At 41.9% G+C, this 15,463-nt stretch overlaps 1 protein-coding gene across 2 annotated transcripts; it reads right to left on the bottom strand.

Annotated features, from left to right (window-relative positions):
- Window positions 1–9,765: 9,765 nt before the first annotated feature.
- Window positions 9,766–15,316, bottom strand: alg2 (ALG2 alpha-1,3/1,6-mannosyltransferase). 2 transcript variants are annotated; one of them, XM_062985445.1, is made up of 3 exons: window positions 15,278–15,316; window positions 13,814–14,129; window positions 9,766–12,662 (listed from the first exon to the last, which is right to left on the bottom strand). In XM_062985445.1, exons 2-3 carry the CDS (start codon window positions 14,120–14,122, stop codon window positions 11,763–11,765), a joined length of 1,209 nt encoding a protein of 402 aa, XP_062841515.1. In that variant the 5' UTR covers window positions 14,123–14,129; window positions 15,278–15,316; the 3' UTR covers window positions 9,766–11,762. The 2 variants fall into 2 exon arrangements, with proteins under 2 accessions (XP_062841515.1, XP_062841516.1); XM_062985446.1 differs by lacking the exon at window positions 15,278–15,316 and adding an exon at window positions 14,411–14,675.
- Window positions 15,317–15,463: the final 147 nt, after the last annotated feature.

Raw genomic sequence — 15,463 nt, 5'->3', positions numbered from 1 at the left:
TCTGCCAGATTCTTTTGGTGAGTAGGAGAAGGCATACACACAGGATGTGACTGCTGGTGTGGCTGTATTGTATCTAGCGTTTAATGTCTCAGCATGACTAAAATGAGGTACTGATGAGTAGACTTGCCTGAGCACACGCCTTAATGGATTTGCCCCGCTCATCTCATTTGAGTCATTGCTTATTTCTAAGTATGTTAAAGAAGCACCATCTGAGTTCGAACCACAGCTCTGTTACCATTCAGCTGGGCACCTCTAGCAAGCATAATTGGCAATGCCTGCAGCAGACATAATCGGCCATTTAAAGTCTGCCGGGAGGGTAAAAACACAGAACCAATGTGGGTGGGGTCTTCAATGCTGTGTAAGGACCCTGGTTAGACCCAAGGCGCCTGTATAGGAAATGGAGGAGCACAGGAATCAGTGTGTGACTCTCTGCGCGCGAATACTGACCTCATGAGCGAATTCACCGAACATGTGGGCCAATAAGAAGGGGTCGTGAGAGCATGAGGCAGGCGAATATACCCTCCTCGGACACAACCGGAGTCTCCAGCAGCGGAAGACAAATTGACTACACTAAATTGGGAGAAAGGGGGAAAAATGCATTAACAAAATAGCAACAACAAAAAAAATAATAATAATAAAGTGAAGCACCAAAATGCATAACTGTAAGTCTGTGTGTGGTTGGTACATATTTGATGGATCTCTTTTCTTCCTCCGTGTAGACATGTTATCTTAATGAAAGACTAAAGAACCAATCATTACTGTAATTACAAGCACTGATGAGGGAGGTTAACCTATCTCATCAGTAGGTATCATCACTGGAAAAATGGTCCAGCACGTCCTTCACTGGTGCTTATTCAGAGTAATTAATGAGTAACCTTGGGCATTGAAATTCCAACAGTGAACACAAGACTCTCATTTGGTTGTACTGTACGACTTGCCAAAATTTGTGACACAAAGCATACGTGGACACCATGACCATAATGTTGGACATCCCATTCTAAAACCATGCACATTTATATAGAACTGTCCTCCATTTGTGAATACAATGGCCCCCACACTTCTGAGAAAGCTTGTCACAATATTTTAGAGTCATTCAGTCAAAAGAGCATTCGTGCAGTCTGCCATGGCGGTTCACAAACATCATTCTGCTTAATCCCAAAAGTATTCAGTGGGGTTGAGGTCAGGGATCTAAACAGGTCACTAGAGTTCTGTCTTATCTAACTCCTCAAACCAGGTCTCGTCAAACCAGATCTTTTACAAACTGTTGCCACAAAATTGGCAGCATACTTTTTAAAAAATGTATACACCTGTTAGTAATGGGTGAGGCTGAAACTGTAGCTGTTGAAGTGAATGTATTATGTTGCTCATTTAAAGAATGCAATCCTCTGTAGAGGCTGTAAGTTACTCAATTTATACAGCTAAACCTTTGGTAAGTCAGGCCCTTGGAGAGACAAAAAGAGAAGCAAACAAATGATGAAATGATGAAAAGAGCAACAAAAGGAAGAAGAGAATGAAAATACAGGCTCTCTGGGCTTTTGTACAGCCTGACCTATTTTCGCTGACCTCCAGGACTCCATCGTTCCCCGTGGAGTGTAGTACAGATGTTTATGGTAGCATGGAGTGCTGTGATTTCCCATGTGCACTACTCTCCCTGTACCTCTGATTCTTTTTGTTTCTCTCACTGGCTAATAGATTCCTGGATGAGATTTTGAGAGGTATTGAATATGGTCTACATCAGTTTAGATGATAATAGAGGAAGAAAAATTAAATTTGACACCTGCTGCATTTTTGTCATTGATGAAATCCTTTATAATATTTTCAATATTTAATCAGCTAGGTAGATCATGGTCCGACATAAATATCTTTCTAAAAATGAATAGATTATATTGGCAAAGTAAACACTTTTAATTAGAGAGATTCGGCTATCCGGTGCATCACAGCAAGTTAACAGTGCAATGTTCATAGAAAAGCAAGGGCAGGGTGCTCAGGTGGTGCAGCGGTAAAACACACAAGCACACCAGAGTTAACATTTTAAACTCACAAGTTTGAAGCTCAGCTTTGCTACCGACAGGCTGGGTGCCCATACAAACAATGATTGGCTTGTCCGAGGGTAGAGTCCCCATGACTGCTGGCTGGTTGATAGCACCTTTACAGAGAAGGGGGATAATGAAGATCAGTGCTTGACTCTCCATGCGTGATACAGATCTCCATATGAACCCCTCTTAAGCAGGTTGGCTACTGCACATGTCAGAGGGGGCATGTGATAGTCACGGCCCTCATCGGCAACCAGTGGAGGTATGCAGCAGTATAGGAGGTTGTACTACAGAGCTTACATTTTATCATAGCATTTAACTTTTGCTTTTATTTGACAAAGGGGTAACACGGTCACCTCACAGCTAGAAGGTCCTGGGTTTGATTCCCAGGTGAAGCAGTCCAGGACCTTTCGTGTGGAGTTTGCATGTTCTTCCTGTGTCTGTGTGGGTTTCCTCCGAGAGCTCCGGTTTACTCCCACAGTCCAAAAAAACTACGGTTTTCTTCCACCCCCCAAAGAACATCCTGGAAGAGGGTTGGCTTCTTTAAATGTCCCCTGGGTGAAGAGTGAGTAAGTAAGTAAGTAAGTGTATATGTGAGGGTGTGTTGTCCTGCAATGGATTGCAGTGGAATAGAATGGAATGGAAGTGTTGAGTAGGTTTATGGTTAGGGTTCACCAATCTACAGAAAAATGTCTTTATAGCAATGCTTTGTGCTCATTGTAACAATCATTCATATATTTTTTTGATATAATTGTCTCGTTCCCACCTGTAATGATTACAGCTAAAACACCTAAACTGAATTTAGGCTGTCCACATACTTTTGGCTATACAGTACATTACAGTATTAATGCATGAATCTTTATTTGAAACATACAATGAGTGAGTGGGGTGGGGGGTGGGGGTTTGTTTGCCCTAAGCGGTGATTATCTGTACAGGCAGCAAAAGGACCTCTCTTGGGCTGGCAACTCCTGCCTGCCAATAATTAGCTTCAGTTAATTACAACCTTACGGCAGGTTAAGCTAGTGAGAATCACCCAGGGTATGGCATCATGCCGCGCACACGCGCACACGCGCACACACACACACCCCTGAGACTGGCTTTATGAGCTCAGTGTCCATGCTCAGAGTTTAACTGTCAATACAAGTCCAGACTGCTGACAACTCAAACCCCTTACACACACACATACTGTAACAGGCCCATCTGATGTATAGGTCGATAGGAGGAGAGTGTTTTTTAGTATTATGCCCACCTGCCATGCCACTAATGGCCAGCAGAGGGCGCATAGAGGCACAGATGATTGACATACCCATGTTCGCTTCAGCTGAAGTTCTGTTGGCATTCTTTGTTTTGTTCCTGGGAATCGCACCACTTTTTGGGCCATCATGACAGAACCACCCAGGACGGGCAAACTGCCTCCAGAGGCCCCACGTTCGATCCACACTGGGCACAGACTGCACCAGCCAGTGGTGTGGCTTTCAGTGGAGTGGCTGATTCGATTTTGAATTTGGCGTCCACATACTTTTGATCACATAGTGTAGATGCTTTAGTCTGCAGCCTCTTAATTAAAACCTTGGCATGAACATTTCATTTACCTATTTAATCTCGGAAATGCACAAATCACACAACACAAACCTAGAATTAAGTGCGGTCTTAGTCAGGAGATCGTAAATTCGAGTGTGTGTTTTGCCAGGCTGGGTTTTAAATGAATACCCAGCCCCGGTGCCCTCTTGCTTGGCCATCTCTGTAATTCCCGCACTTCCATTAACCGCTGTATTGATAACAGTCATTAGCATATTTATAGTGACGGCAGGGCTGTTATTGTTTGAGCCGGTTATTAATCTTCCTTCCGAGCTACTGATCTGACAGCTCAATCTATTCTGCCATCGCGCCACGCACTCACGCGCTCGCAGCACGCGGGCCTTTTGTCTGGAGGTAAATAGGTGAAGTATGTGTGTGTGAGGGGGATGAGGGAAGAAGGAGGAAACGAGCGTGATTGACGTGACCCCTCCTCAGGTGAGGAACTTCCTTCCAGCTGGGCCGAGGGCATCACTGACACCCTGCCAGCCACTGCCAGTCTTGTGTGATTGTTCTTACTGATTACAATCCCTTGAGGCTGAGGAAAACACAACACACACACACACTTTTCACAAATGTTTGCTTCTGGCTCAGTGCAGCATCTACTCGCACAGCATGGTTTTAAGTTGGGCACACTCAGGTTGGATGGGTTCTGTGTGTGCTGGGTACGGTGGGTGGCTCATTGTTGGCTTTGCTGGAATATGAATGTGTGTATGCGAGTGTGTACCTGACTAATCGGGGCTCCTATGGGGTGCAGCGAATGTGGTGTGTCACTCTCGCTGGATGATTGACAGCTTGTTGATTAGGGGTCGGCCGAGGGCTGGAAACCAGCCAGAATCACCAGTGGCAATCAGCTACTTCAATGATTCAGTTTTCTACACACACACACACACACACACACTTGGGCACCAAGCACTCAAGAGACTCAAGAGCTGATCATACATGAGAAAAACCTTTAGATATGAAGAAAAGAGAAGATCTTCACAGTAGACAGTTGGGCCAAGGTGGAAACATATGACCAAAAATATTTAGACACATATTTTAGTGGCCAAATTAAAGGATTGGCCAATTTTAACAACAGGTACATGAAATTAAGCATACAGACATTCACCTTCCCCCAACATGTGTTCAATCTGAACCGCTTCTTCTCTCCTGTCAGGGTTGAGTTTCCCACACAGAGCTGTATCACGTACGAAAAGCCACACTGCAGATCACAAATCACAGCACAGCGCAAAGAGACCCCATCCGACCCTCCCTGCCTTAAAGACGGCCAAGCCAAGTCAGTGAATCTGCTGAGATTTGAACTTGTGAACCTCAAACACTCTGCGGTGGCGTGGCTAGCATGTTAGACTGATGTGCCACCCAAGCGCTCTTGTACTTAGCAGTGTGCTAGGATGCATATCAGCCTACTAGAGATGTTCAGGTAGATGTTAAGTGGTTATGAGGAAGGAAAGTCTAGAAGCACTTTGTAGTTCTACAATTACTGACTGTAGTCCATCTATTTCTCTACATACTGTTTTAGCCTGCTTTCACCCTGTTCTTCAATGGTCAGGACCCCCACAGGACCACTACAGAGTAGGTATTATTTGGGTGATGGATCATTCTCAGCACTGCAGTGACACTGACATGGTGCTGGTGTGTTAACGTGTGTTGTGCTGTTATGTGTGGATCAGACACAGCAGCGCTGCTGGAGTTTAAATACTGTGTCCACTCACTGTCCACTCTATTAGACACTCCTACCTAGTTGGTCCACCTTGTAGACGTAAAGTCAGAGACGATTGCTCATCTATTGCTGCTGTTTGAGTTGGTCATCTTCTAGACCTTCATCAGTGGTCACAGGACGCTGCCCACGGGCGCTGTTGGCTGGATGTTTTTGGTTGGTGGACTATTCTCAGTCCAGCAGTGACAATGAGGTGTTTAAAAACTCCAGCAGTGCTGTTGTGTCTGATCCACTCATACCAGCACAACACACACTAACACACCACCACCATGTCAGTGTCACTGCAGTGCTGAGAATGATTCACCACCCAAATAATACCTGCTCTGTGGTGGTCCTGTGGGGGTCCTGACCATTGAAGAACAGGGTGAAAGCAGGCTAAAAAAGCATGCAGAGAAACAGATGGACTACAGGCAGTAATTGTAGAACAACAAAGTGCTTCTATATGGTAAGTGGAGCTGATAAAATGGACAGTGAGTGTAGAAACAAGGAGGTGGTTTTAATGTTATGGCTGATCGGTGTATATTTAATAACAAAAACAAAAGTGGGTCAATTTTTGTTTCCTTGCATGCAGGCACAGCTGTATCAATGTACACAGAGATACTTCTCACTCAGTCTTAATCATTTAACACACTACTATCAAGTCAAAGCAGGTGTATTTGTAAGTACAGATGACTTTAATTGTAAAGGAGCATTGTTCAGAACCTGTTTTTATTGTAGATGATAAATAGCCGTCTTTATTGAGGCTATCATTCCGCCCATAACCCTGCACAGTGATATATTAGTGATTGCTTTATTAAAGCAGCACAGTGTGATTGTTTTATGCTACAAATGTAAATCAAAACTTACTTCCAGCAAGCAGTACATCAATTACCCAGGCCAGAAATATGCTAATGGTGCAAAATATTTTATGGAAGCTCTAAAATTGAAATCCATAATTTGTTATTGTATACCATGAAGGAAAACATTAAAGGTGGGTCATGAATACAAATCGGTCGAGGCTCATCTGGTACGTGGGGCAGGAATGAGCTATGACTTGCTATGCACGTATGTGTGTGTGGGGGGAGAGGTATAGACACGGAGAACACTGAAAAGACACAGGACACTGTTTTAACTGAATCGATTCATTTACATTTACATTTTTGGCATTTAGCAGACGCTTTAATCCAAAGCAACTTGCAGTTGTGACAGTATACAGTAGACCCTTGACTTACGAATTTAATTGGTTCCGAGGGGTTGTTCTTAAGTCAAAATGTTCGTTAGGTAAACCTATTTTTTCCATAAGAAATCATGTAAATAGAATTAATCTGTGCCAGACCTCCCAAACACCCCCCCCCCCCCCCCACACCTAACCCTTCTAATGTCTTAAATGGTCTTTTTTGTTATAAATACAAGTATATTTTCCCTTAAATCATAGAATAGACATTCCTGTAATAAACAATAATAACAACAATACATAGTAGTACTGCACATAAAACACACATTTCAGTACAGTTTGTGTGCTGTACCATACACCATAATACATTTCCTTCTTTTTTTATAAAATGTATCTACAGGAAACAACAATAACTCTCATATTTCTCTATTATTTCCTTCTTTATTTCAATAGTGTTGTATTTTGTAGGTGTAATTGAACGAAAGAAAGAATACTTTACTCAGCGGACTTCCTTCTTCTCTCTCACTCACTCTCCCCTCTGTCTTATACACAGTGACAGCTACTGGCAGGAGTAATTATACAACAACAAATACTAAAAGATTTGTTCATTTTCTCAACACTACGCTTTGGGGACATTTTATAATAGAACAAAATATAAAGAAAACACCGGAAAAAAAACACCATCCGCTGTCCAAATGTTCGCTTACTGTATATATATATATAGCGAGAGAGAGACAGTCGGAGTGAACTTGTTCGTGACGTCACGTGTTTTGCGAATTTCGGTTCATAATCCGAAATTTGTTCGTACGTTAATGTGAAAAAGATCGTTCGTAACCCAAAATGTTTGTATGGTAAACCGTTCGTAACTAAAGGGTCTACTGTATTATCTAAGCAACTGAGAATTAAGGGTCTTGCTCAAGGGCCCAACCGTGGCAACCTGGCAGTGGTGGGGCTTGAACCGGCAACCTTCTGATTACTAATTCAGTACCTTAACCACTAGGCTACACCTTTTCACCGATTCAGACATTTGGGACATTATAATTAGGGCCCCACTAATTTCACAGACCTCGTTTTTCAAAAATCACAAATTTTACAGATTTTTTAAGAAAAGTGCCAAATTTCACGGCAGTCATTAAATTACACTCATAAATTTAACGATAGAATAAATGGAAGCTACAATACACAGCACAGCCTATCTTAATGGATGAACTTAAACATAAAAAAAATTCAGTGCGTCCACAGAATTGGTTAGGTGTTTTCCAAACTCAGTTACCTGAGTCGTGTTTTTAGCTACTTTAGACTTCGACATTTTGACTAACCGATTGCTAACTGAATTGCCGTAGGGTTGCTAATGTATTAGACTTTTCTGTGGTGTAGTGTGCTCTCAATGTTTGGGCTTACCTATTGAGTGAATTTTGTTCCTTTTGAGGATTCCATAATCAAAAGAAAAGTGTGCTTTTCTGCACACGTGATCATCTGTGTAGTAAAAAGATAAAGCCAGTAAAGTATTACGCTACTGATAATTTGTCTATGTACAGTTTATTTCTTCCTTTATAAACTTAGCAAACTCTAAAGTTTAATCTCAGTTAGACTAGGACCACCTCTTAATGCAAATTAACCAGTACATTTTAGACACTTGAATGCTTATATAAAAAACATTAAATCGCTTAATACAACCTTACATTTTGAATTTCACAGCAAACTGCATATTACAAGGAAAAGGGCTCATTTCACAGCCCGTGAATTAGGTAGGTCCTTATTTATTTTTTAGGATTTTAACGTCATGTTTGACACACTTTGGTTACAATAATGACAGAACAGGTAAATATTCGTTACACAAGATTCATCAGTTCACAAGTTTATTGTCAAACATAATCATGGACAATTTAGTATCTCCAGTTCACCTCACTTGCATGTCTTTGGACTGTGGGAGGACACCGTAGCTCCCAGAGGGAGAACATGCAAACTTTCTCCACACAGAAAGAACCTGGGTTGCTCCACCTGGGGACTGAACCCAGGACTTCTTGCTGTGAGGCAACAGTGCTACCCACTAAGCCACCATTATATTAGAATATAAGGATGAATAGTAAGTCTATGGGCTGCCAAATATACAGTATATGGCCAAAAGTATGTGGACACCCACTGCATATTACTGTATTCATGTGCTTCAGCCACAGTCAGTGCAATCAGGTGTATAGAATTAATGACAACCAGAATGGCAACAGCAGTCCCTGACCTCTCATGTAACCAAATGGGAACCAATTCTCAGTAACACTTCAGAAGACAACATGATGTCCAGTAAGTCCTCATGGCCAGGACTTCACAGACGTTTGACTATACAATATAGTGTAATTAATTACATCAAGTTGGTGTGGCACAGTGGCTAAGTGGGTAGCACTGTCGCCTCACAGCAAGAAGGTCCTAAGTTCGATCCCCGCGGTCTGGGTCCTTTCTGTGTGGAGGGTGCTCCGGTTTCCTCCCACAGTCCAAAGACATGCAAGTGAGGTGAATGGAGACACTAAATTGTGAACTGATGAACCTTGTGTAATGAGTAACTACTGTTCCTGTAATTAATGTAACCAAAGTGTGTAAAACATGCGTTAAAATACTAATTAACAAACAAAATTACATCCAGTTGCAATAAAGACTATGACTTGGATTACTCACTTATAAAATGTAGTACATATTAACCCAAAACATTGTCTTTATTAAACTGTCTATGTAGATTACTGGTTGGACAAAAGTGTGTAAACCCCAGGTCAAATGAATCGTCCCACTACTTTTTAAACTTAAATGACTGGCTCACATGGTAAAAGAAACTTGTTACTGCATCACTCTGTAATCCCTGCTTGTACTAATAGCTATCTGTGTGATTAACACCCTTGCTAGCCTCATAAGCTTTGGATTATAATGCATGATTAAGATCCAATCAGCGCTCAGGTAAAAATAAGCTCATAATAGTTTAATATGTCTGGTGTTAATGAGAAAACACAAGTTACAGTGCTACAGAACTGCCAACAAAACAGATGCATGGAGCAGTGCAGCAATATATCTGAGCGTCTCTACTGCAGAATTAATGATGGGGCCGTAATAAAGTCTGCATGAGCAATATTAACTCGTGCCACCAGTTTGTAAAAACTCATTGTGTGTCGTCGTTATTATGGCTATTTGCAGAACAGTGCTGCTGACAGCATATTTGTCATTTACATTATCCTTTGAATATGTACAAACCTCAGTTTCAGAAATGGTATTTTGTAACATGTAATAAAAACAAGAATCTGTGATTTGTTAATTCTCTTTTACCTTTATTTATCTGACAAAAGTAGAAAGAAAAGACGTCCAATATTTTCAGGTCATTGTATTTTGTAAACAGAAACACATTTAGAATTTGATGCCTGGAAGTTGGAACACACTCAAAAAAGGTGTGACAGAGGCATGCTTACATCCATGTTGGGAAAGAGGAACGGTATAAGGAAGTCTCCTATTAATTACACATTGTAATTGTTTGGGTACTGAGGACACCGTTGCAGTTTTGCAAGTGGATTTTTTTTCTCCATTTTATTTATGCATTTTCTCCCTTTTCTCAACTTTAGCATAGCCAAATGCTGGGGACCCCGACTGCATCCGAGGAAGGTATATTAGCCTGCCCCTTGCTCCCAACACCACCATCACCACCAACCCGATGCATGTGCAGTCCCTCGACCCCTTCTTTTTCGCCCGTGCCTCGGTGGATTCACACGAGGCCGATGGATGCCAAGCACGGAGAGACACATACCAGGGTCCTTGCACGGCGTTTGAAGACCCCAACCACTTATTAGTCCGGTGTTTTTCCATCCAGCAGGACTTGATAGCCAATTGTGTCTACTGGTAGCAAAGCTGAGAATCGAACCGGGGAGTTGCTAGCACCCATTGCTAACGATTGTATAAATGTACTACATAAAACAACTTAAATGCTTTTGTGCACTTAAAAGTTTGTGCAAGCAGTATAGAGAAAAGCTCTTTCCTATGGCACTCTGTAAAAGTAAGGTTTATAAAGATATGGTTTTACAAGACTGGTGTGGAGGAACTCCAGTGGCCTGCACAGACCCCTGACCTTCTTGTCCAACATCAGGCTTGCCATGTTTTTACCTGGCACATGCCAGACAGTCCAGTGTGTAAATCTCTTAAACACCTGACTTATATATATATAATACTACTATGATATAATACTAGTGTGATAATTAAGTCGCCTTCAGTGTATACTCAGATGCACACGGGGGTCTCGCGGGGCTAACTGCAATAAAACATCAACCCAACTGAGAGACATATTGTAGGGAGAATCATTAATAGGGGCTGCTTTGCTACCTCAGGGCCTGTCCAGATTTTAGTAATTGAGTAAACATTCTAGTAGGATGACACAACAAGACAGTGAACCAAACAATTAATAAATCAACAAAATGTTGGTGTGAAATAAAAAGAGAGTTCCAAAGTTGAAATCTAGACCTTAAGCCAAACTAAATAGAACTGTTGGTCATGCATAGAAAACCTAAATGACCTAAAGATCACTCCTTACAGTTGTGCAAGTCTATTCAGCAGCTACAGATGTTATTGATGCTAAAGGATACATTTTACAGACTGGATTGGGAATGATTAATCAATATTTAATCAACATTAAATTAAAAATACAGTTGTTTTCATTTTTAGTTTAGGCAGAATATGTTTGTTTATTATAATAACCAGGATTAGGATTGGGCCACATTTCACAAGTAATAAATGCAGAAATCCAGATTAAAAACAGTTATCACGCTTTCATATTGGTTAGAGATGAAAATAAATTCTGTCTGTTAATAACGACCTATATGGGAGCACATAAATTCAGTAACAATCCCAAACCCAATTTAAAACTGTGGTCCTTTGTCTGTAAGAGACAATTGTTAACAGTTTTACCATAAATATTAGTGAACCAAGGCTAACAGGCCTAAAAACACACTGGGCACAAAAATAGTGTCATTAAATTTTTGGCCCAGAAACTCTCTAATGGTCCACAGGTGAAAGACACATTTTCTCCAGACCTGAAGATGATCCGTATCCGATCAATGTGTCCATTCATTAAGCTCTCAGTCAGTAGATGCTGCAGATTCCAGCCCTAGTTCTCTATTGTCCCTCCAGCCTGAGTCTAAGACAGGTCAACACCTCACGTGTTCACTGCTCTTATCTTTAATTAGTACATTCATTTATTGTTTCCTTCCTAGTAACCTGTCCAGTGGAATCCCGCTTCTGGAGTCCAGGAGACACCATGGCATCAGTTGACCAAATTGAGGATGTATTGATAGAGCTGATCTGTAAAAGCTGCCAGTGAGAACTTCTTCAACACTCTTTCCTTTCCCGCCTTCCCTATGAGCTTCTTGAGCTCCGGCTCGGCCACGAACCTCTGCATGGCTTCGGCAAAGCTTTCGGCCACTGGCTGGCACAAGAAACCCGTCTCTTCATGAGCCACTGATTCCAAAGGCCCTCCCGATGCCACGGCAATGACTGGGCACTGCATGTACATGGCCTCGATGGGAACAATTCCAAAGTGTTCTCCGCTGGGTGTGTACAGAACACAGGTGCTTTTGTGTAGTAGTGCCACCTTCTGGCGATCAGAGAACGAACGCAGAAAGGTGACGTGGTCGCCCAGGCCGAGAGAGGACACCAGTGAGCGGAGTTCTGCATAGTGCTGCACGTTCTCGACCACCCGTTCATCATAGCCGCCCGCCATGACCAGGTGCACCTGCTCCCACTGGCGTGCTGAAATTCGTTCCTTGAGTGCAGCTAGTGCTTGTACTGCTAAAGGTAGATTTTTCTTTCTCTCGTAGCGATTTATTGACAAAAAAAGGAAGCGGCAGCGGTCAGGAATCAGCCCGTCTAAATCCTCCATGTTCCGATCAAAAGTGGATGTATTTAAGGAGGGGTAAAGGACATCAGTTTGGATGCCACTCAGGTTGGGGAACGTCTGTTTGAAAACATCAGCAGTAAATTTGCTGTTGACTACAACTAGGTCAGCCATGCCAGTGGTCCGCTCCTCCAGTTGGTCGATGGGCGCGCGATAGAGACGCTTGAGCAGTGAACGCCGCTGCGTTAGCAATTGATCAGGAAAGTGGCAGTAGAAGAGGACCTTCTTTCTATGGCGGACTAGGCGCAGGACAGGAATACATGCAGACACCTAAGACAGATGTTCAACAGTTTAACAATTGACCTTGGTAATAAATGTGTCACTTATTTGGATACATTAAAACTTGTTACTCTGTAATATGATTATCAAAACCATACATAAGAAATAACATATTTATGTCACATATTACCAATATTGGCATTCAAATGCCCTTATGATATTGTTAAAAAAAAAGTAATATTAATACAGTGAAAATTTTCTGATCTGTACATAAGTGGTGGAACCTGAAATTTTTGGGACAGCGGTAGCCTAGTGGTTGGAATTTTTGGCTATCAATTGGAAGTCTGTGAGTTTAAATCTCCGCTGTCATGCAGCCACTGTTGGGTCCTTAACCCTCCTGGCTTCAGACTGACCCTGCACTCTTAGCATTTTTTAGCAAAACAGCAACTGTCTAATTGTGTAAGAGAAAAAGCTATTTTTGCAACATAATTCAGAATGGCGCTCGGTTGGCATGGCAGCCTAACGGTAGCCAATCACAGATGAGATCAAAGTTCAATTTGAGTTTGACTCTCAGTCAAGGGCCAAGAGAAATGCGACTGGCTGGTATTGTTGGGAGGCATGGTCAAGCAGATCCCTCTGTTGGCTGGTTCGAGGCGACTGCACGAGAGACGGTTGGTTGACAGATGGCAGTATGCGACTCTCTACTCTGTCAGCAGAAGAAAAACTAAATTTCATAGTATTCCTATGCCAAAATGGTAGCGTAAATGAATATTATTGGTTTACAATCAAATTGAGTCTATCAAGTCTTGCTGGTACTTCCATTTAATTTTTTTCTTTGGTTTGTGTTTCTTGATTCCAATTGAGAGCAACGCTACAGATCTCTACAGATGTCATCATACAATAACTACACTAATGCTGTCAGGAAGAGCTTTAAGACATGCACCACATTTTTATCTTTTGATTAGCATTGTTAAGTTAGAGCTTGTACTACACTATTGATTTTTCTATATTTTGATGGAATGTCAGGAGTTTGTCGTGGGTTAGGGGTCATTAATCAGTATTAGTCATTGAGTACAGGGTTAAAATGTACGGTTTCATTGTAAATTTTGGGGTTCCAACTTAAATCTCAAGAGATTTAAAGATTTAACAATGCCAAAGCAAACAAAGACAGATAATAAATAAGAAAAATTTAAGATTGTTACCTGATCACAGAAAACCACATCAAACTCCTCTCCGCTAAGAAACACCAGGTACAGAGCTACATAAATCATACGGATATAGGCACAGAGCGCATGGAAGTACCCACACACACTGGTGGGCAACCAGTCACCAACACACACCACCGGCAGGTCTGGCGAGAGCGTTTCTGAGAAGCAGTGACGAGGGTCGTAGTGTGCCGTCCAGATCTGTACGCTGCAGCCACGTGAACGTAATGCTACCGCAGCATCCACCACCAGCCGCTCTGCGCCTCCTATTCCCAAATCTGGGTGTAAAAAGACCACTCTGACCATGCTGCTGCTGCAAGATAAAAGAAAAATACATATGAAGGCATAGATCAGAACTATATGACTTTTTTTGAGAAGACTTTTAAACTCATTCTTATTAGAGTCATTAAAGTAAGTATTTATACAGTGCTATAATTCAGAGTGGATGTTTATTTATTTGGATTTTTAACGTCATGGTTTACACGCTTTGGTTACATTCATGACAGAAATGGTAGTTACTGGTTACACAAGATTCATCAGATCACAAATTTAATGTCAAAAACAGTCATGGACAATTTAGTATCTCCACTTTACCTCACTTGCACGTCTTTGGACTGTGGGAGGAAACCGGAGCCCCTGGAGGAAACCCACGCAGACACAGAGAGAACATGCAAACTCCTCACAGAAAGAACCCGGACCACTTCACCTGGAAACTGAACCCAGGTCTTTCTTGCTGTGAGGCAACAGTGCTTCCCACCGAGCCACCGTGCCGCCCCAGAGTGGATGTAACAGTATGATAGTAACAGCAATGACCATACACAGTAGATAATAGCTTGTTTACACTTTACAAAGCCAGAGTATTTTACAAAGACTGAGTACTAGGGATGTTTATTATTAACCAGTAAACCAGTAACTGACAGTCATCATTTAATTACATAGAATAAATAATAAACCCCAGATTTTCCTCGGTTCAGGTAATCGCCTACTAACTGTGACTAAATGATTATATTTGTCCAGAAAAAAGCTTAAATGGGGCTAGATCATTTAACTGCACTCGTTAATATAAAACAGTGGTCACTTGCCAGGGTTATGATACTGTCCACAGTCAAGCAAGCTTACATTTGCCTGGGCGTAGAGGCTGCCCTGCAAGGAAGAAGCAGTCAGTCTAGTTTAATCTATCACGTTTGTTTAAATGTAAACAGTGGCATCCATGTTTCTTGCTTTGCTGGTTCTTGGATGGCATTCGACCAGCCGGACAAACCCTCCTCTCAATATTAGGTGACAGTTCAGTCTGTAACTTAACTACTAACTTAATTTTACTACATCTACACTAGAACGCTTACTGACGTTTCACCAAAAGCAGCCCAATTACATCTCAATACAATCCGTCCTTTAAAAAGAGGTTTATCTTTAATTGTAATGTGTCCATATATTTAAAAAAACAATCACGATAGCACTTACCCTTAGTACCTGAATCAGGCTACCTGCTATACCACCATGACGGCTCAAACTTCGTATGTTAAGGTCCAGTTTACACAAACGGACCCGCGATTTGAAGAAACTGCACCCTGTGGAGCCAAAATGTCTTCCAACAGGACACGTCATGGGTCGCGTTTCAAATAGCATAGGATGTACTACACCGGTTTT

Source organism: Trichomycterus rosablanca, chromosome 23 (assembly GCF_030014385.1).
Source record: "Trichomycterus rosablanca isolate fTriRos1 chromosome 23, fTriRos1.hap1, whole genome shotgun sequence".
In the NCBI taxonomy this organism is placed as follows: domain Eukaryota; kingdom Metazoa; phylum Chordata; class Actinopteri; order Siluriformes; family Trichomycteridae; genus Trichomycterus; species Trichomycterus rosablanca.
This window is presented reverse-complemented; position numbering and strand designations above follow the sequence as displayed.

What these genes read in the sequence shown, in the direction of transcription:
- alg2 (XM_062985445.1), bottom strand. Translation starts at nt 14,122, where the DNA reads ATGGTCAGAGTGGTCTTTTTACACCCAGATTTGGGAATAGGAGGCGCA. An exon ending in ATGTGGTTTTCTGTGATCAG is followed by an intron (nt 12,663 to 13,813) that starts GTAACAATCTTA and finishes CATCTGTCTTAG; the next exon opens with GTGTCTGCATGTATTCCTGT.